General features: G+C 39.3%; 1 protein-coding gene across 1 annotated transcript in view; it reads right to left on the bottom strand.

Moving 5' to 3' along the window:
- TXLNB (taxilin beta) overlaps positions 1 to 24856 on the bottom strand; it is a 53685-nt gene that overhangs the window by 17961 nt on the left and 10868 nt on the right. The window contains exons 3-6 of the mRNA XM_064360626.1: positions 22499 to 22590; positions 14407 to 14577; positions 5926 to 6120; positions 3997 to 4116 (exon numbers count right to left, since the gene is read on the bottom strand). Coding sequence (XP_064216696.1) covers positions 3997 to 4116; positions 5926 to 6120; positions 14407 to 14577; positions 22499 to 22590 — 578 coding nt within the window. The remainder of the gene's footprint in view (positions 1 to 3996; positions 4117 to 5925; positions 6121 to 14406; positions 14578 to 22498; positions 22591 to 24856) is intronic.

The following is a 24856-nucleotide window of genomic DNA, read 5'->3' as shown; positions in this document are numbered from 1 at the left end:
TTCTTTGTAGTAAACCCAGAATTTTTCTCCTAGACCACCACTGTTGTCTACCATAGCACATGTGATATAATAAGAAATATGTATGTCCTTGGTCTTTGTCCCTGATTCCTGACACAGGGCTTCTAACATGCATCAGAATCTCCTACAGAACATACTGAAATGCAGACGCCTCTCAGATAATAGGATTTAGGAAGTACAGGGTGTAACTGAAATCTGTGCTTAGAGAAAATACCCAGGATGGTGTGGATATTGGTGGTCTGTAGATTACATTTTGAGAAACTTGGGTTAGAAATTTGACCTATTGGTCTAAATCCTGGCCCCTGAGAGCTGATGGCTTAGATTGAAAAGGTGATTTGGGCATCAGATGACACACACATATATAAGCTTGTAATTTTAACTTAAGATGAATGTCCCCTTATTTATCAATTTTGAGGTGGGGCTGTGGTCTTTGTTTTGGGTATGTATTTTCTGATTGGAGTCCAGAGGGTTTTTTGTTTTGTTTTGTTTTATTATTTTTAAAAAAAAAAAAATCACAGGTTGTTGGGTTTGTGTGTGTGTGTCTGTGTGTGTGTTTAGCCATAGTGCTAGAAACTAAAAATACTTGTGAAGCAGCTTGACTGGATAATTCTCTAGAGTTTTCCACTTTCCGCCCAGTCTTTGACAGCTACTCATATCTAGTTTGACAGTTGTTTTTTGCCATTTGCTTGCATTTAGTCTTTCAAAGCACTAAGCATAATTTACACAAGCAGTTTTTTGTTTTCATATGTATATTTCATCGGTTTATGTAACATCCTGTCGATTTACACAAAAGCAAGTGCAATTGGAAAGAAAAGGTTTGCGCAAAGAGCTGATTCTTGGTAAGCTCCACCTTACTAAATGGGAGCAAATATTTGTAGCCCTTCCAGAGAGTGGCTTGGTAGACCTGTGAGTCAACATGTTGTGGGCATCTGTCAGTGTGTTTTACAGAGACGATAGTGAACATCAGAAATCAATTTGGCTAGTCGGTCTGGTGTCAATCAATTAAGAAGTTTCTAGGCCAGGCGTGGTAGCTCACACCTATAATCCCAGCACTTTGGGAGGCCGAGGCAGGCGGATCACCTGAGGTCAGGAATTTGAGACCAGCCTGGCCAATATGGCAAAACCCCATCTCTACTAAAAATATAAAAAATTAGCCAGGTGTGGTGGTGGGCACCTGTAATCCTAGCTACTGGGGAGGCTGAGGCCGGAAAATCACTTGAACCCAGGAGGTAGAGGTTGCAGTGAGCTGAGATTGCACCATTGCACTCCAGCCTGGGCAACAAGATTGAAATTCCGCCTCAAAAAGAAAAAAAGAAAAGTTTCTCTTGTATTTGGAGATAGGCTGATTTAAATTTTCAACTTTTAGTTTATCCCTATTGTAAAAACTGTCCATGAGGTCTATGTATTACTTATGTAATCAGAACCAAAAAGAACAATAAAATCATTATTTTTAAAAACTTGAAAGCATCTTTTTCCTCATCTAAGTTTGTCTTTTTCCCATGACCCAACCTCTCCATTTGTAAAATGGGTTGTATTTGTTCCTCTATGCCTCCCAGGGTGCAAGGAAGGTTGATTCTCATAGAAGCACATCTGACTGTTCCTGTGAGGGGACTGAGGCAGCTGCAGAATAGAAGCTTTACAGTGTCCCCTCTGGCCATCTGAGAGGAGTGGTGGCACTGTGCCTGCTTATTGTGAGCTGGCTATGCAGCCTTGTGACTGGTGACCCCTGATCTCAAGGGAGGCTGGTGGCTGCCTATTCTGCCTGGGTGACTTGATATCTCATCACCTCCAAAAAGAAGTGCCAAGCTGCCACCCGGGTAGGTGGTGAGCTTCAAAGAACTGAGGGGAGCTCTCTCTCTTTGACTCAAATCTGTTTTGCTGAACCAGGGCAGGGTGCTAGTTTCTTGCTAAGGCTGCGTCGTCTCAAACCTGCTCTCCAATGTCTGTCATGTGCATCTTTATCTAGTTATTTCTCTTGTCATGTTTCTTATGTTATATAACCAAGTACTGATATCCTATGGGAAGCATATTTTACCCAAAGGGTAATTACACCAATGGTGGAATTTCTGTTCTCTTGGATTGTGAATAATAATTGAATGTTTTATTTTTTGCTTTGAGAGCTAGGTTGTAGACGGATTTAATAAATTAATCTGTTTCTTACGAGAACATGACTTCTGATTTGAAATTATCCAATGTCCACCAGGTTATGTTGTCCAAAATTTGTCTTTTTGTTGCCATGTTTGAAAAATTATTTTAAAATTACTATTCTAACCAATTGAATTGACTCTGGTCTGATTTTAGGTAAATGAAAAGCTCAAGATCAAAATGTGAAATGGCCAAGTGTGAATAATTGGTCCATGGACTATGATTTACCTCTCTCTTACCCCAGCAACCGATAAACCCTTCAACTCATACCTCTGAAACACACGTCTGAGTGTGATGCACCATCAGAGAGAATGTGGGCTTTAGGAACAGAGGCACATAAGATCAAAACACATCTTGCTCAGTCAGCAGTGTGTGACCTTAACAAGTTGCATTTCTTCTTGAAGTCTCAATTATCTCATCCGTAGAATGGCCCTACAGCTTTTTCGGGGGTGCTTGAGATTAATGAAGTATCAATAAACACCACCTCTCAGTTTCCTCAGCCCCAAACTCAGGAGTCATCCTTGACTTTGTCCTTTGCTCTTTGTCACCAGCCTCAGGTCTGCAGCGCTGCCTGTTGATTTTACACTGGAAACAACTTTCATCCATCTCCACCCCTCTTCTCTGCTGCCATGTCCCTAAACCAAGTCATTGTCATATTTCATGGGGATTGCTACAGTAGCCTCCTGTCTTCTTGCTCTCTTGTCCCTCTGCAGTCTATTTTCCACCCAGGAGCCAAATTAGTCTTAGCAGATGCAGAGCAGATTGTGTCATCACTTCCTTTGCAGAAGTACCCAGTACTTTCCCATTATATTTAGAATGAAATCCAAATGACTTTTTCAGCCCTACAAAGCTAGACCGTTTGGCTCCTGCTTACTTCTCCAACTTCATTTTGAACCTTTTCCCCATGCTCTTGCTTCCCTGACCTTTTCCTGTTTCTGGAGCACGCCACACTGGTTCCAGCATCAGGGCCTTTCTTGCTGCAGACGCTGGAGACAGACAATGCTCCAAGTGGCAGCTCCTCATTGGGCAGGGCTTAGTTCAAGCATTCTTCCCTCCAGGAGGCCTTCCTGGTCACTCAGTCTAAAGTACCTCCCCTTCTTTGGCCTCTTCTCAGTTTCTCCTTATTTCCTTAGTAGCAGTAATTATTGTCTGAAATGACCCTTCCTTGTTTGTTTGTCTATTGCCTGTCTCTTTCCAGTTAGACTCTAATCTCCATAGTGGAGATGGCCCTTCTCTGTCTTGTTCACAGCTATGTCCTGTGGTGCTTAGCAGATAACAGGCACTTGAAAAACACGTGTTGAATGGATGAATGACTATTTTATGTAAAAAGTAGTGTAGATACAGTGCCTTAGACTTGGGTGGCTAATTTAGTTCTCCATAGAAGCTGAGGCTCTTTCTCCATCAGTCTAGTGTCCTTTGACTACCATAAAAACAACTTGTGGCCGGGCACGGTGGCTCACGCCTGTAATCCCAGCACTTTGGGAGGCCAAGGTGGGCAGATCACGAGGTCAAAAGATCAAGACCATCCTGACCAACATGGTGAAACCCCGTCTCTACTAAAAATACAAAAATTAGCCGGGCATGGCAGTGCATGCCCATAGTCGCAGCCACTCGGGAGGCTGAGGCAGGAGGGTTGCTTGAACCTGGGAGGCGGAGACTGCAGTGAGCTGAGATCATACCACTGCACTCCAGCCTGGGCGACAGAGCGAAAGTCCATCTCAAAACAAACAAACAAACAAACAAACAAACAAACAACAAAAAAAAACAACTTGCTCAGATAGTCTCTGACACTGAGGCAGACCAGATATGCACAGTGACTAAAGTGATAAGTACATGTTCCTTTTCTCGTTTGTGTTGCTCCTCTGCTTCCTTCATCATTTCTTGTGCCTGCTCGAGCTTTGCATCCACCAGCTTCTGCTGTAGTTCTCTGTGCTTAAATATTTTGTCCAGATGCTAAGAAAAATAAAGTATACATAGAAAGTTTGGTTTATTATTTGTGCTTAAAAACACAAAATAAACTCACATTAATACATATTCTCCAGGTTTTAAGATGTAAAAGAAGAGAGGGATAAATGCATTGGCATCACTTATGGCTTTATACTAAAGCTGTAGATTGGTGAACCGCCCCGCCCCCCAACTTTGCACCACACACAAAGGTAGCTACAAAAGGTAGAAGCACCAGAGTTCAGCAGTGTCAATGCCAAAAGATCCATACAATATTTTTCTAAATGTGGTAACTATTAGATATGATGCTATTTATTATGCTAGACAGCACAGACAATGATGTATCAGTATACAATATACAGGGGCTGCAGTTGTATCATTTGGTATTTTGGGTCTTTCTGTGAATATGAAACCACTTTTAATCACAACATTAGTGCAGTTTATCATGATGAATTCTCCACATTCTTGTCTCTGGCGTTGTGAGAAAGGCTTGGGGTGCCAGCATGTGGTCTGAGGTCTGGGAGTGAGGCCTGAGCCCCCTGAATTCTACTCTGTTGCTCTGGTGGGGATGACAAGCCAAGGGTCACAGACATTGATTTGCCAGTGTGCAGACCTCACCACAACTTTTGACCTCTGGACTTGTTTGGTGAAGAGAAACCTCCAACTCTACTTCAGTATGAACAACTTCCTGGTCACTGGGAGGTCCCGTCAGAAACGGGACATGGAAATCTACCCTTGGGCTTTGCCTAGAACCAGTCCCAGGAATATACAACCAGTATACCAGTTCGTTCCCATCTGAGATCTCTCTGAAGCATATGGACAGTTTCCTTTCACTCCTTCCTTTCTTCTTCAGTCTGAACCTCCATTCTGGAGCTGTATTGATCCTCGTGACAAGATAAAATGGTAGCATGGCATTCTGGCTTACTGAGAGGAGTTTCTCAATTTACCTAACCACTGCAACCATATGCTATTGGCTCAGTTTTGTGTTTGATAAAGTCTTAGCGTGTTGCCAACAGAGCCTCTTTGACTATGTTATGTTACATTTTAAAGCAGAGATTTAAAGTTTGGGTGGGATAGGGAAGGGTGTATAATATATCAGAATCCCAAGAGGTTATCTGGAATCTTAAAAATACATTAAATATTAAAATATAATTTTGGGATAACAAAAGACCTTGATTGTCACCCTAATATAACCTGTTCAAAGTAAAAGGCTTTTGGCTCTTGTGAGTGCGGGTAAGTGGTTTAATCTCTTAGCTTCTGCTTCCCATCTATAAGATATGGATAATATATTATTATCTAGTACATAAGATTGTTGAGGCAATTAATGCCATATGGTATGTCGAGTACAGCACTTAGCACATTGCCTGATAACAAACTAAGCACTGAATAAATGACATCATTATTATTACAATGATTACATTATTATACGATTATTGGTCTAGTGGGGTACGTCAAATACCGGCTTAATTTAGATGACATGGCAATTCTTAAGAGTGCATGAGTTATTTTTGGCTATACAAGAGGGTTTTTAAAAGGCTGAGAAATATTATTTTCAAGGAAAACTTTGCCCACAGCCTATCACTTTCTATTTATTGCCTTTACTTTGCAGTGATGCCAGTTTTGAAGAAATCCCATCTGACTTTCAGTCAGGTATTTCGTAAGACCATCTGTCTTCATTTTGGCTAGTCAAGGAAATCCAATCCTAAGTATTAATCAGTTGAGAGGGCTGGCCGTAACTGTCTTATTAACCAGGCTCCCACCTTCACCACCCAGATCCCGATCTGTGTACTGTTCTAAGTCGTTTGATGTGGTTCTCACCTCCTCTCTGAGCTCATACTGATCAATGATGCTTTTCAGCTTTTCTGCAAGCTCTGTGTTCTCCTGACAGAGCTTCATATTTCGCTCACTCTGCTGCTCAATCTGGCCCTGGATGTCCGTGAGGGTACTCTGGAAATGACTTGTGATTTCCTTCCTTTTCTCTTCTTCCTCACGTGCCCGCTGAAGGGCCTCTTCCTGCGGATAAAAAGCAAAACATTTTGTTTAAATGCACCCTGGGTTTATAGAACTCAGGATTAGGTCACCAAAAGGAGATTAGCCTGCAGAGTAGGTGGGACTTCTTTTTTTCTCAGTTCTCTAGAACTAAAGCTGCTGGGCCCCAAAATAAATGTATGAGTAAAGGTTTCAGCTGTGAGTACACAGTTACTCAGAGCAGGTGCTGTGAAGGCCTTGAATTTGTAGTCGGTGATGAATAGACTTGTTTTAAAGATGACAGGTCTCTCGCTGAGTGAATGAACTGCAGCGATTTCTAACAAACACACAGTCACACGATTTTGATCTCTTGGCTGTGGCCTGAGAAAACGGCCCCTTGAGTTTACTGATTGATGAGACAGATCATGTGTTTCTTTGGGTTGGTAAAGGAAGAACCATAGATCTTATATTTCCCTATAAAAACACGGCATATTAACCACATAATTGTATTACCCAAGTTTTGTAAATATAAGTGATCACAATAAAAATTTTCTCTTCATGAGAAAAAAACTTTCATCGAAAAGCTTTAAAAAAGGAAACTGAGAGCATAGCTCAATTACAGCCATTCAAGCAGATAAAAGGGAATCTTTCCAAATATGCTAGATATTATTTTGTTTTTGAAAGAACAATCATTAAATGTGTCACAAAGCGTAATTAAAATGTTCAATGTAAATTTTGAATCTGAAAGCAATATTAAGTTTCAAATCTTCTTTAACTCTAAAGTGAAACATCTAATTTTCCTTCTTCTGCTTTGTTAACATTGAAGAATTGCAAATTAACTTTTATATCATTTCTGTTCTCTTTTCTCCTAAATCAAAACTCTCCATTCACTGCTAACCACTGACAATGAGCTCCAATTTCCTTCATATCTATATTGGGAATTGCTTTGTGATTGTTATTCTCGTTCTTTTTGAATAAAAGGGTTTAATCTTGCTACATCCTACCAAAGATAGAGACACTTACGTGGCTGACAAATGATACAGACATTTTAGGATTCCTTTCGATTCTGATTAATTGTTAATATGAAAGCTTGCTTTGTTGTTGGCAAGTAAAATTATACTGCATTTGATTGCCTACCAAGTTCAAATTATGTAACAGGATTTTTAAAAAGAAATAATAATTTTTAACAGAAGTAGTTGTACAGACCTTTATCATAACAGAATAATGTGATCAAAATAGAAACTGATGCTGAAAATATATGCTCTAAAAATATTTTAATTTGCTGGGCACGGCGGCTCACTCCTGTAATCCCAGCACTTTGGGAGGCTGAGGCAGGCGGATCACCTGAGGTCAGGAGTTCGAGACCAGCCTGGCCAACGTGGTGAAACCCCACCTCTACTAAAAATACAAAATTAGCTGGGCATGGTGGCACACGCCTGTGATCCCAGCTACTCGGGAGGCTGAGGCAGGAGAATTGCTTGAACCTGGGAGGCAGAGGTTGCAGTGAGTGTAGACCTTGCCATTGCACTCCAGCCTGGGCAAACAAGAGCAAAACTTCATCTCAAAAAAAAAAAAAAGAAAAAATCGAGATATATATATATATATATATATATATTTAAATGTATCATTAAGTTTCTTCTTTCGTCTACAATAATAACACATTTCCTAACTCTAATGTGACTCCTGATATGAGAATCATAACTTATTCATGTTATAAATGTTTAGTAAGCAACATCTTCTCAGGAGTATTGAAGATATCTGTACTTGCTAAACTGAAGAAATAAACTACCCAAGATGTTATTTTCCCTGAACTTTGTATACCAACCCTTACTATATGTGTTTTGCTAAAAATAATTATGGCTACCAGCTAAGAGCAACTAAACACATATGTATGATTGTGATTGTTTCCTCACTGGTCCTGATTAGCTTAGAAGTCAGCAAGTTTGGAATCAGAACTACAGACCATGACTGGAATTCCATTTGTATTTATAAACATTCTGTGAATGAATGAATGAACCATCCCATGCAAGTCTGAGGTTTTTTTTACTGGGAACTGGCTATAGAAAGAAGGTACAGATGTTAGGATGGCGCTAAATAAATGTCAAACTAACAATCATAACTCCCAATCCTAGCCCAAAAAATGGCATTTTGCATTTTACATTATATTGGGGTTTTTGTTGTTGTTGTTTGAGATGAAGTCTCACTCTGTCGCCCAGGCTGGAGTGCAGTGGTGCAATCTCATCTCACTGCAACCTCTGCCTTACAAGTTCAAGTGATTCTCCTGCCTCAACCTCCGAAGTAGCTGGGATTACAGGCAGGCATCACCACACCTAGCTAATTTTTTTTTACTTTTAGTAGAGATGGGGTTTCACCATGTTGGCCAGGCTGGTCTCAAACTCCTGAGCTCAGGTGATCTGCCCACTTTGTCCTCCCAAAGTGCCGGAATTACAGGCGTTGAGCCACTGCATCTGGCCTATATTGTTTTTCAATGAGACAAAAAGAAATCTAGAAAAATCTTATAAAATTTTACTCCATTGATAAAGAATTTTCAATCATTTGGACAGTGTCTGAGATAAAATGATCTTTTCTTTATCAACTACATTATTCAAAGTCAAATAATGTCAATAAAATTGAGGGATAAAGTCTGAGACAACAAAGGAAAAAACCTTGCAAGCATCACTGTGCATCTTCCAGCTGGTGCTGTGCCTGGCACATAATCCATAGGTATTCCGTAAATGTTTATTTAATGAATCAATGAATTATTAATTTATGTACAGACATGTGAGTAGCTTGGACTAGATCATTCCTACAGTCCTTTCCACATTAAAATTCTGTGATACTCTTATAACAAATACTTCTTATTTCTTTAGGAAAATCATGCTCCCTGAGACACTTATCCCTCTCTAACTAGGCAGTTCTTTTTCAGTATAGTTTGAGGCTGAGATTTATCACTTCAGATATATGTAGCATTTTGTTGAAACAAACCCATGTCTCATACTTTCATCAGTCCTTTCTTAAATTATCCTAAACTGTGAGGTTGTGTGTGTGTGTTTGTGTGTGTTTGACTCATTAAAGAACCAGTTTTAATAAAGAAAAGTAAAAGCTAAAATTTGTAATTGTAGAAAGACCTAGTTACACATTGTCTTTCTGTATCTTCCCAAGCTCCCAGCACATGGATTTTAGATTCAGGTGTACTTCAGCTGTTTCACTAGTACGGCCAAGGAAGCTCAAATCCAGTTGACCCTTCTGCAAATAACAACTATAAACTCTGGATGAAATGCAAGAAACAATGATGACACCAAAGAGTAAACAAAATCAGATAGACTCTGGAGGAAAGTTGGCACTTGTATATAAGTTTCCCATTTTTATAGCTTTCAGTCTGAGAGAAAACTGCAGTTGATGGGAGCATGAGGTGGGCAAAATTCTCATGTAAGATGTACAATCTTTCATGTTGGAAGAATAAGAATACAGAGCTCTGGACAACTATAGTCCCTCAACAGTGAGGGGGAGATGATCCAAAAAAAGAGAGAGTCAGAGAAATAGAGCCCAGATCCTGTGAATCAACTTTACTCAAATCTAACTGGCCTTGAGCCACACATTTGCAAAGTAGTCTAGCTAAGTAAAAAAGGACTGAACTGAGATTTCAGTTGCTGCTCAAGAGACAAAGTTTGTGGTTTGCATCTAACCAAATTAACTGTCTGCTTAAAATATAAACACTATTCAGCATATAGTAGAATCCAGATTCTCCACAACATAATAGTCACAACATCCAGGATCCAATAGACAATGGCTTGACATATGAAGAACCAAGAAAATGTGGCCTATTCTCAAAAGAAAAGACAATTCTAGTAGGCCTATTCTACGATGCTGCAAATGTGGAATTAGCAGACAAGTATTTAAAAACACGTATTTTAACTATGGTAAATGATGTAAAGGAAAATATTCTCTCAATGAAAGAAAAGGTAGAAAATAGGTGAGAGAAATGATCTATAAAAAAATGAAAATTCTGAAATTAAAAATTGCAAAATCTGAAGTGTAAAATCAGTGGATGAATATAGAACAGGATGAAAATGAGAGAGAAAAAAGAATCAGTGAATGTGAAGATAGACCAATCAAAATGATATAATCTAAAAACAAAAGAGAAAAAGTATTGGTGAAGGATGTGAAGACTGGCTTGAAGACCTGTGGGACAATATCAAAAGATGTAACACACATAGAGTATCTTAGAAGGAAGGAAGATGGAGAGAAAGTGGAGCAGAAAAAATATTTGAAGAAATAATGTCTGAAAAAAATTCAATTTTGGTAAAATACATATATAATTACAGATACAAAAAAGCTTAGCAAATACCAAGTAGGATACATATGAAAAAAACACTCCTGGCCATAAGGCAGTAAAAGTTCTGAAAACCAAAGATCAATAGAAAGACATTGAAAAGGGCAGAGGAAAAGGGTTTATCACATATGGGGGAACAATAATTCAAATGATTGTGGATTTTCATGAGAAATTTTAAAGGCCAGTATAATGGAATATTTATATAAGGCTAAAAGAAAAAAAAAAACCCATGAATAGGTTCTCTCCATGCAAAATTCTATATCCAATGAATATAACCTTCAATTAAAAGAAAACAAAGATGTTTTAAAGATAAAAGGCTACTAAGATAATTGATTGCCAGCAAATTTGTACTATAAGAAATACTAGCCCTGGCGTGGTGGCTCATGACTGTAATCCCAGCACTTTGGGAGGCTGAGGTGGGAGGTGGGAGGATCACAAGGTCAAGAGATCGAGACCATCCTGGCCAACATGGTGACACCCCAACTCTACTAAAAATACAAAAATTAGCTGGGCATGGTGATGCATGCCCATAGTCCCAGTTACTCAGGAGGCTGAGGCAGGAGAACCACTTGAACCCAGGAGGCGGAGGTTGAAGTGAGCTGAGATTGCGCTGCTGCACTCCAGCCTGGTGACAGAGCAAGACTCCATCTCAAAAAAAAAAAAAAAAAGAAAGAAAAAAAGAAATACTGAAGGAAGTACTTCAGGCTGAGGGAAAATGACATCAGGTAGAAATGTGAAGCTACAGAATGAATAAGAAATGTCAGGAATGGTAAACATCTGGGTAAATAAAAGGGATAGTTTTTGCCTTTAATTTAAAAAGAAATATATGTAATTGTTTAAATTAAAATTTATAATAATGTCTCATTGGCTTTATAAAAGTATGTAAATATAATATATGTAGTAATGATAGCTTAAAGGCTGAGGGAGTAAATTGTTCTATTTAGTTGCAGTGTTTCTACATGTTATGTGAACTAATAATACAACATTAACTCCAGGAAGACTATGAAAAATTAAGCATGCATATTGTAATCACAAAGCAACTACTAACAAAGTGTTATAATTTAAAAATACAAGAGATAAATTAAAATATTCAAATAATCCAAAGGAAGGCAGGAAAAGAACAGAAGCAGCAGAAAGTAGAGGTGACAAGTAGTAAACAGATAATAAAATGGTACGCATATATCAAACCACATCCATAAGTACATTATATGTTAATGGGCTAGTACTGCAATTAAAAGGCAGATACTGTAGGAACGAAAAGAAGCAGGATCCAGCTATATGCTATCTTAAGAGCATGCACTTTAAATATAAAGACCCAGGCTGAAAGTGAATGGATGAAAAGAGATACACCATGCAAACAATAAGAGTAAGAAAACTAGAGTGGCTAAATTGGTATCAGATAATGTAGACATCAAGATAAAGATTATTACTAAGAGACATTACATAATGGTAAAATGACCAATTCATCAAGACGACATTATCATAAATGTATATACACCTAATGTTAATGCTTCAAAGTACATAAAGCAGAAACGGACATAATTAAAATAAGTGGACAATTCCACAATTATACGAGGAGATTTTTAACTCTCATTTCTCAGCAACTGATAGATAAAAAATTCAAAAAAGACATAAATAATTTAAAGCTAATTGTTACTTATTGAATACTACACCCAACATCTGAAAAACATTCTTTTGAAGTCCATATGGTATCAAGATAGACCATGTATGATAGGTTATAAAAATTAAATAGCACTTCTAAATGATCCCTGGGTCAGAAAAAATTAGAAAATCTGAACACATTTTGAATTTGAATTCTGATTTTGACATTGAAAATACGCTTGACCTTGGACAACCGATTTGGATTGCTGAGTGTCAGTTTCTTCATCAATAAAGTGGAGATATTAACCCTCACTGGGTTATCGTGAAGATTAAATAAAAAAATGCATATAAAGCACTTAGCACAACTTCTGGTATAATAATGATACTTAATGTCATTGTTCATAATGGGAAGCCATTACTGAGGGTATACGGGCACACTTACAAGGTCTCTTGCCACTTTGATTATTCTGTCTTTTTGGTGGGGAAGGGTCTCTAGCTGGTTGGATGGTATTAATAAGATCTCTCTCGCTCTTTTTTTTCTGAGACACTGGTCTATCACTGAGGCTGGAGTGTAGTGGTATAATCATAGCTTACTGCAGGCTCTAACTTCTGGGCTCAAATGATCCTCCTGCCTCAGCCTCCCAAGTAGCTGGGACTGCAGGGATGTGCCACACTCAGCTAATTTCCTTGATTTTTGGTAGAGATGACATCTCACTATCATAAATGTTGCCAGCCTGGTCTCAAATTCCCAAGCTCAAGTGATCATCCTACCTTTGCCTCCCAAAATGCTTTGATTACAGGTGTGAGCCACTGTGACCAGCTGATCTTTCTTTCAATACTACCCAAGAAGACCATGCTATGTCATTCCACTCTTCATATCTCTTTGTTGATAAATGATTCCACCCGATCTGATTTAATTTTTATCCCTTACTGTGTAACATTACTGAGAGCCAGGGGATTTATGTAGACACATAGGAGGTTTATGCATCCTTTGAATCCAAATCTTGAGTTGAGGACAATACTTCCATCCTCAGGCCGCCATTCAGCCCGGTGTCTATCATCAGTGCCATTGTTGACAAGATGCAAGTAGCCCATCTCCTAAAGCTTGCAATTTTAGACTTCGACTTCATCACCCCACTTCTCCATTTCCCAGATATCAAAAAACAATTTGGAGCATGAGGAACCATAAATCTCTTATATTTTTCTTTCTAACTCAATTGCACAAATTCAGCAATGATTTTCATGTACTCTGTTTCTTGAAGTATCTCCTTTTAAACACTTATAATAATAACTACCTCATGGGAACATTGGTGTCTAATTAATTATTGTTTGTCAAAAGCTTTAGGATCTTCAGCTGGAAAGAGGATTGGGGCTGCACACAATATCATCTTGGAGAGCCCTGCATCTTGCTATATGGAATGCAGCTAGTGTCTCTGTGTAATCAAATTAACTACACTGCTAGGGCTTATGCTGTAATTAATGAAACCCGGGTGGACCAAATGAAGTGATCAGTCTATTATTTGTAGATTGAATAATTAAGCCTGAAGAGCTTCAGTGCTTTTTCCAATAGCTTCTTTTTTTTTTTTTTTCAAATGACTATTGACATTTTGGCTCTCAATCTCACTTCATTTTGTCAATTGGGTTTGTGTCCATTTATCTCATGTCATGCAGAATTCATTATAATGCCAAAAATGTTGAATCTTTACAAAAGTATTTTTTATAAAGAACTAAGGCCTACCTTAGATACAAACTCAACATAATGAAAAGGTAAGGGGAATGGTATGCATCTGATTAAGGGCCTGCACTGTATCAGGTACCGTGTGGGTACCTTACATACTCAATTTCATCAAATTTTTTCCCAACCACACAGTGAAGCTGGTCTAATCTCCATTTTATGGATGAGGAAAGTAGCTCAAGGAGGTGAAATTATTTAAGGTTACAAGCAAGCAACGGGCAGAGCCAGTATTTGAACCCAAGCCTCTCTGATTCTAAAATTCACACTCAGCCGGGTGCGGTGGCTCACACCTGTAATCCCACCTCCTCTGGGAGGCCGAGGCGGGAGGATCATGAGGTCAAGAGATCAAGACCATCCTGACCAACATGGTGAAACCCCATCTCTACTAAAAATACAAAAATTAGCTGGGCATGGTGGTGCATGCCTATAGTCCCACCTACTTGGGAGGCTGAGGCAGGAGAATCGTTTCAACATGGGAGGCGGAGGTTGCAGTGAGCTGAGATCGCGCCACTGCACTCTAGCCTGGCAACAGAGCTAGACTCCGTCTTAAATAAAATAAAATAAAATAAAATAAAATTCACACTCTTTCCACGAGTAGCAGAGGCCTGTCTCTGTGCCCCATGCAAGAAAGTATGTTATTCTGAGTCACGGGGACACGCACCTTCAGGGTCTTGTTGTGTCTCTGCAGCTCCCGGCACAGACTCTCCAATTTGCTTCGAGCGAGGATAGCTCTGCTGTGTTCACCTTGTAACTGGTCCTTTTCTTTTTGAATTTGTGTCTGTTTCTTTTGGAGGAGCTTTAACTTCTTTTGCTCAGTACGATGTTCATCCAACTGTACACATGGAGATATAAAATGGAAGAAAATGGCAGAGATCTCCTTGGAGTCGGTAGAAAAATAGCAAACCTAAAGATTACTCTATGGTTGTTTGGAAACATGTTTTCCTATTATCTCTTCTTCTGGAAGTAAATGAAATTAACAAATGTCACCTCTGTAGCACTTGTAGGTACAGTTTTTAGAGCATAGCATTTATAGGTTTTTTGTTATTATTAGTCTCTTTTACTTGGATCTATTTTTGGATAGTCTAGAAATATTTTTCCTGAGTCTATCTAACCAATATTGAATAGCCAGACAAAATTGAAAAGCATGTCTCAGAATCTGTAAACTGCCAGAGTTCATGACGATGCCTTGCACTGAGGCAATGATCAACAGGCTGTCTGCTTGGGTTGCATCTAGTTCTCATAATTCTTCCTTGAAACAAGCTTATAGCACTATTTTCAAAAACAGGAAATAGAAAAGCAGCCTCCTGGTAAACAGAAAATGAAGTCTTCTTTATAATTTTGGCTCTGAGTGTGGATTGTTTGTGTGTGGGAAAGGAGAAGAGAAAGCACCCTTCCACTACCTAAGCATTGACGGGTTTTCACCAAAGCATCAGAAATAGCTACTGCACGATTCAACAGCATGAATAGCAAATATCTGTAACCTGCCTTGCTGCACCCCACCCGCACCCGCTCTGTGCTTACAACAAATAAATCATTTTGCTGGTTTCTGCTGAGCCCAGGTGAACTCTTCTCATGTTTCTCCAGCAGCCGTGACTAAAGTATTGTATCAGGACTGGTGTGGAACATGAAACCAACTTACCACTGTACTTTCCATCTCGGATGCTGAAGTTCTAGGGTAGGGTTGTCAGTATAATGCAGGACACTCAGTTCAATTTAAATTTCAAATAAATAAGAAATAATGTTTAGCATAGGTATTAATATGCTCCATATGTTGCATGAGACATATTTTTTCTTAAAAATTATCTATTGTTTACTGAAACGTAAACTTAACTGTGTGTAATGCATTTTTATTTGTTACATCAAGGAATATTATTATAAAGTTCTAGATTTGGTGTGGGGAGTATGGGGATCAACCTGAGAAGGTTCCAGAGAGATCAGTGGACTCTCAAGAGTGTCAATCTCAGACCAACCATCACTGGGGCCACATTCAAGCAGTAGCCCTTTGTCCAGAGCCATTTCCTCCACTGACCTCAGTTCCTGTAGTGCCTGGACGGTGCCTAAGCCAAGTAAATACTAGTCCTAATAATGACTTTGTTGGTGAACGGAAAGGAAAAGCCTGGTGCTTCTGGACCTCAGGTGTTCTGGTGCCTCGCAGAGCCTAATGCAAATGGATATAGATGCCACATGAGCCCTGACATGTGCCTCAGTTTTCCCATTTTAAAAAAGCCGTTGGGGCTGGGCGTGGTGGCTCACACCTGCAATCCCAGCACTTTGGGAGGCTGAAGCGGGCGGATCACGAGGTCAGGAGATCAAGAGCATCCTGGCCAACATGGTGAAATGCCATCTCTACTAAAAATACAAAATTAGTGGGGCATGGTGGTTTGCGCCTGTAATCCCAGTTACTTGGAAGGCGGAGCAGGAGAATTGCTTGAACCTGGAAGTCGGGGGTTACAGTGAGCCAAGATCATGCTACTGCACTCCAGCCTGGGTGACAGAGTGAGACTCTGTCTCAAATAAATAAATAAATAAAATAAAAATTAAAAAGCAGTTGTTCTTTCTGAGCAAGATGAACTGTCACACTTTCTTCAGTTCACATTTTCTTTCTTTCCTCTCTCCCTCCTGTCACCCTAAAATAAACATTTTAAGCTATTGCCAGGTAAAGCTAAGGATATGTATATATGATATTCTATCTTCAAACTTACGTGCAATTTCTAGCTACTGGTGGAAATTGGCATTGGAAAAACAAGACCTACATTACTAAAAATATTGGTTGAAACAGATTCCTCCTTGGAAAATAAGTCATCTGTTATTAAATATTTCTCATGCAAAGCTGCTCATAGAATAGACGTGGTCCTTTCATTTTGCACCATAGTTATTAGATAAGGGTGAAATTTCTTGTACCTATGTTTGGATTTTAAATGACCATTGTCAGCTCTTGAAATTTTTATACTGTAGGCCTGGTGCAGTGGCTCATGCCTGAAATCCCAGCACTTTGGGAGGCTGAGGAGGGCACATCACCTGAAGTCAAGAGGTCTACACCAGACTGACCAAAACAGTGAAACCTTGTCTCTATCAAAAAATACAAAAATTAGCCGGGTGTAATGGCAGGCACCTGTAATCCCAGCTACTTGGGAGGCTGAGGCAGGAGAATCACTTGAGCCAGGGTGGTGGAAATTGCAGTGAGCTCAGATCGCACTATTGCACTCCAGCCTGGATGACAAGAGCAAGACTCCATCTCAAAAAAGAAAAAAAAAAAAGAAATTTATATATTGCTATTATTATTGCCATTCTGGTTTAGACTTTACCTTCTGAAGATTAAACCATACGTCAGGGCTTCTGAACCCCGGTACAAGTGACATATTGGGCCAGATAATTTTTTGTTGTTGGGGCTGCCCTATGCCTTGTAGGTTGTTCAGCACCATTCCTGGCCCCTACCTGCTATATGCCAGTAGCCCCGCCCACTTGTGACACCCCAAAGTATCTCCAGACAGACATGTCTATTGTCACCTGGTGGACAAAACTGCCCTCGTTTAGGGAACACTGGAGAATGTGGCTTTATTTAAGTGTCAGGAGGAAAGCACCCTACAGGTGTTTCATAAGTTGAAAAGAGAAATGATTTGTGCTTGCTCATTGTCCATTTAATGTTTTATTTTGATTTTTAATTTTAATTTTTTTAGAGACAGAGTCTTGCTCAGTCAGCCAGGCTGGAGTGCAGTGGCACAATCATTCATAGTTCACTGAAGCCTCGAACGCCTGGCTTAAGGCACCCTCCTGCCTCAGCCTCCTGAGTAGCTGGGACTACAGATGTGTGCCAGCATGCCCAGCTAATTTTTTTTGTAGAGATGGATTCTCGCCATGTTGTCCAGGCTCGTCTTGAGCTCCTGAGCTCAAGCAATCCACTCGCCTTGGCATCCCAAAGTGCTGGGATTACAGGCACAAGCCACTGCACTTGGTCTGTTTATTTTGTTTCTAATATTAAGCCAGATAATACACCAGAACTTTCCTTTATATTTAAAATTTTTAAAATTATTAACGAAGTAATTCAGCCAATATTCAAGTGATTCTTGGCATCAGGGACAATGAACAATACACATTCCCTGCCCTCTAGGTTCTTACTGCCTAGCACAAGAAAGCAGACAGCTGCATGGCACTGTGATAGGCAATGCAGAGAAGGGGTTACTAACCAGCGCTGGAATATTCTAGAGGACTTCCAAGAGGAGGTAACATCTGAACTGAGTCTTGTAAGTCTAATCTAAACATCAGGTTGAAGGAACAGGAGAGAAGCAGATATTCCCTCAAGGCAGAAGGTCCTGGCACGTGCAAAGGAAGGTGAACACAAATGGGGAATGTGGATGGGGGAACAGGCGTGCACCATCACACCCAGCTAATTCCAAATTTTTTTTGTTTTTGTAGACACAGGGTCTTGCTATGTTGCCCAGCCTGGTCTCAAACTCCTGGTGTCAAGTGATCTTCCTGCCTCGGCCTCCCTAAAGTGCTAGAATTACAGGTAGGAGCCACCACACCATGCCCAGCCCTTAATGTTTTGCTTTTACTGCAAGATCATCCAAATTTAGAATTTAGTTAGATCTGGCTTACCTTGCTATAAAATAAAAACCCTTAACTTTCTGGCTTTTTTTTTTTGTAGTATGTGGATAATTTTGTTCACATATGTAGATGTGAAGTATGTGAATGCATGGGGTTTCTTAATGAATGAAAGCAAACATTGCAACCGAGTCAACTGGGTTTGTGATTTGTCTTAGGCGTAGTTCTGTACAATTGTAATAGGCGTATAGAATTTTTGTCTGTAATTTCTCGTTTTCTTTGTCTTTTTTTACTAAGTTAAAAAGCAAAATTAATGCTAAGTACTAAATTAAAATCCTATTACTGATGTTGCTTTAACTACTTAAGAATTGAGGAAGTTAAATGCAAAAAAATATTTCTCCCAGGCCATTTCCTAATTTAGTCATGAAGTGCCCTTATTTATTAATGAGCTGATCCTTATTTATTAATGAATACAATGTCAGATAGTATTACAGGATTTAGACTCTGCAAGGATGAGTGAGCTAGACTGGCAGTTTGATTCACAGCTTTGAATTTGATGATTTATTCCTTGTGAACACTTATATTTCAGACATTTTCTATATTAATATCCAAATCAGTGAGCAAGGAAATAGGCTTTTGTCTCCACGTAAATAATTGAAATTCCTCGTAATTTTTCTTTTCTGAAAAGGAAATGTAATAGGTTTTTTGGGTCAATTTTCTCCTATTCATTTTTTTCTAGGATGATCTCTCAGGTTTGAAAGTTTAGTACAAGAGATGATATAAAAGTATAGCAAGTAAGGTTTGAATTGAATATGTTCTCTGGAAAAATAATCTCTTGTTTATTGGGGGTGACTGCTTTGCTAGGAGGATGAGAAGCTACAGGGAGTTCCCTGAGAACAGGGTGAGCAACCCTGGCTCATGGAGAAAATATTGGTAAGTCTTGAAAAGTGATGCTTCCTCAATGTACTGTCTTGGGACTGCAGCACCATCAATCACTTCCTGTATTAGTCTAGAATGCTGCCCGGTGCCCTTAAGTATAGAACATGACGCTGGAAATCAAACATGAATGGCCTTGGTATGAGTTGATAAATTGAAAGGGCAAAGGAAAAATGACTCGGAAAATGCTAAAAAGAGCAAGGACGGATAGGTGAGAATCACATGGAAAGGTGAGAGTGGGACCAGATTTGGGGGGAAAATATTATTTTTGACATTTAACTCATTTTATGTATTGAAATTGTTGGTAGCCAATGCAATACAAGTTGCAAGAAAGCTGATACACTGATACTTGCTTTGTGAGTTTCTACTGTGCTTTTTGAAAGCAATATGGCCATAAAGTTGAAAAACCAGAAAGGGCTCATCTTACTTAATTTAGTAATCCTATTTCTGGAAATTTTTCTTAAAATCATAAAAAAGAAGGAGAAAAAAACAAAGCTAATGCATGATGATATTCATTGCAGAAATATTTGGTAAAGCAAAATAGTGAGAAGAATTTATCTTCAAATTATTGAATCAGTAGATACAGACAATGAAATATGATACAACTTTTACAAAATATATTTATGAAGACTATATATTATATGGAAAAAATGCCTGTCATGTAAGAAAACCAAATATCAACTTATATGTACCTTATGACTGTAATTATAATAAAAAGTATCTCTGCATACACAGAACAGGAAAAGAATACGCATAAAACAAAGTTTGTATTTTACATGATGGATTATAGATATTTTCATTTATTTTGTGTATTCAGCATTAGGTATCTTCATGATGTAGTTTGTGTGTTTAAAAAATAATTTTAAAATGTTGTTGGCAGAGTTAAGCAACCAGCCAGTCACTTAGAGTTTCAGAATTTTTCTGGATCTATTGCATAATAATTCAGCATAACAGGATGCATCAGGTAGAAGGATAGTAAGATTACAGGACAAGATTCAGAGTGAAAAGCAGAGAAAACAAGTCACTCACTAAAGTGTACTCCATCAACAGGAATGAAGAGCTTGTGGGCCTGAAGCTTACTCAGTTTTGGAGGCCCTCTTTTAAAAAAAATTAAAGAGAATTAGGCCTGGGCCTCAAAGGTACCCATGTAAGTGAGATGCCCTGAAGTTTAGGCTTTTTTAGCTGCAATGGTAAATCTACTGTTGGGGGCAGTTCAACCTACTGCCTGGATGAATTTTTTTGCTATACGTAGTCTTAAGTTTCATTCTCCTGTCACTGTTTCTTCAAAAGAAATAAGTGAAAGAATTTTTTTTTGCCTCGAACTACTTTTTATATGCAACTACATGATTTCATGCAATTCTTCAACAACAATGACATAAAATAGATTTCCTTCTGTATAAATAACTTACATATGCCCCATATAGTACCTGCTCAAAGTTGCTAGAATAGCTTGTCCACTCCTATAGTGTTCTGATAGCCAACAGAGCTGATGCACAATATATAAATGCCCAGTCCAATATCAAAAACTCAGGGAACTGACTAACTTTAATAAAGTTTCCCAAACTATGTCAATATATCTAAAATGCATATATATACATTTTAAGAAAGATTAGTCTCAACAACTTCTATAAAAATTAGTTTGATTGTTTGGTCCATCTAACTTCACTACTATTAGTGTGAACTTTTAACGTATAGTAGGATTTATTTTACTTTATTATCAACATGACACCTACATAATCAAAAGGAGCTAGTGAGGTGCTAACATGTGGGAATTAACCCACTGATTCTGGTCACGATGCATTTCAGGAAGAGGTATGTTACTGGGATTGGGTGATACGGTTTATCTTCCTTCCCTGATTTGGATAACCAAGTGGAACAGATAGAGATTCTGATGGCCCTCCCTTCAAAAGAATTTTTTTAAGAAAAGAAGCAGAAACAAAGGAGAAGACCACTGCCTAGCTTTACTAGAGAGGATGCCACATCTTAGCTGTGGGTCTCATCTGCAGGGTTAGCACACAGACCTCAGATGCTGCTGTTTACAATTCATTCTCAGATTGGCAGGTGTTTGTTGTTCCTTGAAACTAGAAGCACTGGGCTTACTAAACCTTCCGCTTTTCTCCAACTGGCCGATTCTAGAGTTATTGGTGAGGAGACAGTCCACTGTGAGGATTCTCTGATGGTTGGGAGTGGCTTCCTTTGCTCCTAGGGGCTCCAATTTATTGAGAAGGGGGCTGCCTAGGAGCACCTAGAACCAGATACAAAACAATCCACATGCAGTGCTTTGCTATTGTAGGCAAGAGGGAGAAGAATGAGGATCAAAGATAATAAATGCAGAAATGGACCAGACTAGAATGTGCCATGAACTGAAGGGTGGCATTGACTCAACCCCCTACTATGTTCCCTTTGTGGTTCTCAAAAACCCTAGGTAGGAGAACTGAATAAAAGTGAAGACATATTATCTAGCTAGCTAGCTAGCTATTATTTATTTATGTATTTATATTTAGAGACAGGGTCTTGCTGTCACCAGGCTGGAGTGCAGCAGCACAATCAGAGCTCATTGTAACCTCAAACTCCTGGGTTCAAGCAATCCTCCTGCCACAGCCTCCTGAGAAGCTAGGACTACAGGTGCGCATTACCATGCGCAGCTAATTTTAGAAACTTTTCGTAGAGATGGGGCTCACTTTGTTAACCAGGTTGGTCTCGAACTCCTGGGCACAGGCGATTCTCCCATCCTGGCCTCCCAAGGTGTTGGGATTACAGGTGTGAGCCACTGCACCTGGCCTGTTTATCCTTGCATTGAGTATATTTCTCAATGTAATACAGTTTTGTTACAAAGCTAAAACAAACTTTAAAATATCTACAATTTTCAATCACGTATACTTCAGTCTCCTATCCCCAAAATTACACACATAATTGGAGGTGGAGGAACTCCAATTCTAGCCTCTTTCTCCCTCTGCTGTTATTTCTCAGCATTTCTTTTCTTCTTTTTCCTTAAGAAATTCTTCTTTTATGAATTCTAGCTCAGGCTTGTTCAAAGTTACCAGCCATGCTCTTTAATGACGTACATGAAAAACTAAGTCTCCTTTTCTGAGCTCTAACCAGAGCCTGAATCATTCTGACAAAAGAAGCTAGTCAAGGTGAAGGGGAGGAAGGCAGCAAATCACACTGCCATGTGTATACCTATGCAACAATCTTGCATGTTCTTCACATGTACCCGAAAACCTAAAATGCAATAAAAAAAAAACAAAACAAAAGAAGCTAATCAGAGATCTTACCAATTCAGCATACTTCTTGAATAAAAAATCAAACTTTTCTTCAGGTGTTTGCAACTTGTTCAGATTTTGCATTAGCAGGTTGGCTTCTTTGCCTTAAAGAAAAGACATGAAATGATAGCATTTCATATATTCTTATAAATATGTTAATGTATACATGAAGAAAGTATGCAACTTTAACAGTGTATCTGTAATATGTCATAAATAAGACACTGTTATTATATATACTTATAGATACATAAAAAAAGACATGAAAGAATAAGTGTTGAATTTGCAGTCAGGTGATAAGGGCTGGATTCTCAGATTGACCACTTGCTAATTATTCCCAACCTTGGCCAAGCCATTCATCTTATCAGACATAATTTTCTTTCCTATGGAAAGGATGACACCTATCTTATGGAGTGAACGTCAGTTGGGAAGTTTGTGAATGTGTGTTATGGTGTGAGGTTCATGGCAGACTCTCAATAAATGTTTGCTCTAACAGAAGTCCCCCAGTTTTCATCACAAGAATCCATTCTTATCACTCCTCCTTGTATTCTTCAGAATCAAAAGATTTTAGGCATCAAAAATACTGATTTCCTGGAAGAATACATCACCTGTTTTCCAACTTGGATTAACAAAAAGGAAGCAAAACAGCCAATCAAAATTTATGACTAGTACAAAACAGCAACACGAAGTTGCTAGGATTCCAGCCAAAAGCAGAGAAACTTGATGAAGTAGTCTGCCTATTTTTCCCCCGTGTTTTTCTTCTTTTGGTCCCTCTTTCCCCTCTTTTGGGGGGGGCCAAGTCTCTGTTTTTTTGTACATAAACCCATTCCCTGGGGTTGGAGTGGGAATAACTCTGATCCTCTTTCCTACCAAACAGAATAAAATCAATATAGAAAGAAAACCAAGCAAAGACACGGAGGGCTTTCCACAAGCCTTTTTGCATCTCTATGATAATGGACTCAGCTATGCTGAGTTTATGCTACATTAAAACAATTAATCTGTTCATAATTATTTAACAGGAAGCCTCAGGTTCTTCCTTCTCTTTTCTTTTTGTTCTTGCTTTTGTCTTCTTAAGCTCAAAGGGCCCATTTGCCCTTTTGTGGTGCCTGGAAATTTTGTCTTCAAGTCACCATTGAGCTGAGCTGGGAGAGCAAGCGGGTGGGAAGCTGAGGCCCACATTTGTCACTAATTATATCTCTTTCAACAGTCCAAGCAAGGTGGGGCATTTTCCCATCCCTATCTATCTATGAAAACCATTCTGTTTAATCAGAGTAGAGTGGTCAAGTCACACAACAAAGCCCACGTTTCCTGATACAAATCTGCCTAAGAATAGATATATATATATTTTTAGATGGAGTCTCACTCTTGTTGCCCAGGCTGGAATGCAGTAGCGCAATCTCAGCTCACTGCAAGCTTGGCTCACCGCAAACTCCGCCTCCTGGTTTCAAGCCATTCTCCTGCCTCAGCCTCCTGAGTAGCTGGGATTACAGGCATGTGCCACCACTCCTGGCTAATTTTGTATTTTTAGTAGAGACGGGGTTTTCTGTGTTGGTCGGGCTGGTCTTGAACTCCCAGCCTCAGGTAATCTGCCAGCCTCAGGTAATCCGCCCGCCTCAGCCTCCCAAAGTGCTGGGATTACAGGTGTGAGCCACCGCACCCGGCCTGCTTAAGAATATTAACAACTTTGACAACCTTTCCCCCAAGAACAGACATTTGCCCTTGGAGTACTTGCTTTCATCTTGGATAGGCGTATAAGTCATGAAATTAGGGTTGCCAGAAGAAATATAGGACATGGGGCATACTTGTACTAAAAAATGATTCGTTGTTTACCTGAAATTCAAGTTTTTCTGGGCATCCTGTATTTTCCTTTGCTAAATCTGGCAACCTTACATGGAATCAAGAAATCTTAGATCTAGAAGGAGTTTCAAAGAGCATCCAGACTAACTGGTTAATTTTATGGATTTTAGTATTTAAGGCCCAGAAATGTCCAAAGTTACATGATTAGTGCTAGCAGAGCCAAGGCTTGAATCCAAGGCTAGCTTACTTGTTCTAAGTCACTCCACTCTCACGTGGAATTCTGATACCAGAGAAACCTTGAGGAATAGAAGGAAACATTTTTGTTATTGAAAAGCTGACCTCATTCCCAACAGTTAGTTTTGTCTATCTTTGCTCAGTGAGTCAGTTCAGATTAGAGACACCGCCCAAGACAGGGGAAGGTGGGTGTGAGTAGGGGTCCCGTCCAGCGTTTCATTTATGGCCTGTGACGATACGTGCTACCCTTTGCAGCCAAGAATCACTGCTGCCTCAGCCCTGCCAAACATGTGCTTTGAATTTTTTCTCTAGTGACAGGGATGGATTTGCATCGGTCAGGCC

Source organism: Aotus nancymaae, unplaced genomic scaffold, assembly GCF_030222135.1.
Source record: "Aotus nancymaae isolate 86718 unplaced genomic scaffold, 86718_ANA_hifiasm-v0.15.2.pri h1tg000040l, whole genome shotgun sequence".
Lineage (NCBI taxonomy): Eukaryota > Metazoa > Chordata > Mammalia > Primates > Aotidae > Aotus > Aotus nancymaae.
The sequence above is the reverse complement of the archived record's forward strand: the minus strand, read 5'-3'. Positions and strand labels throughout refer to the sequence as shown.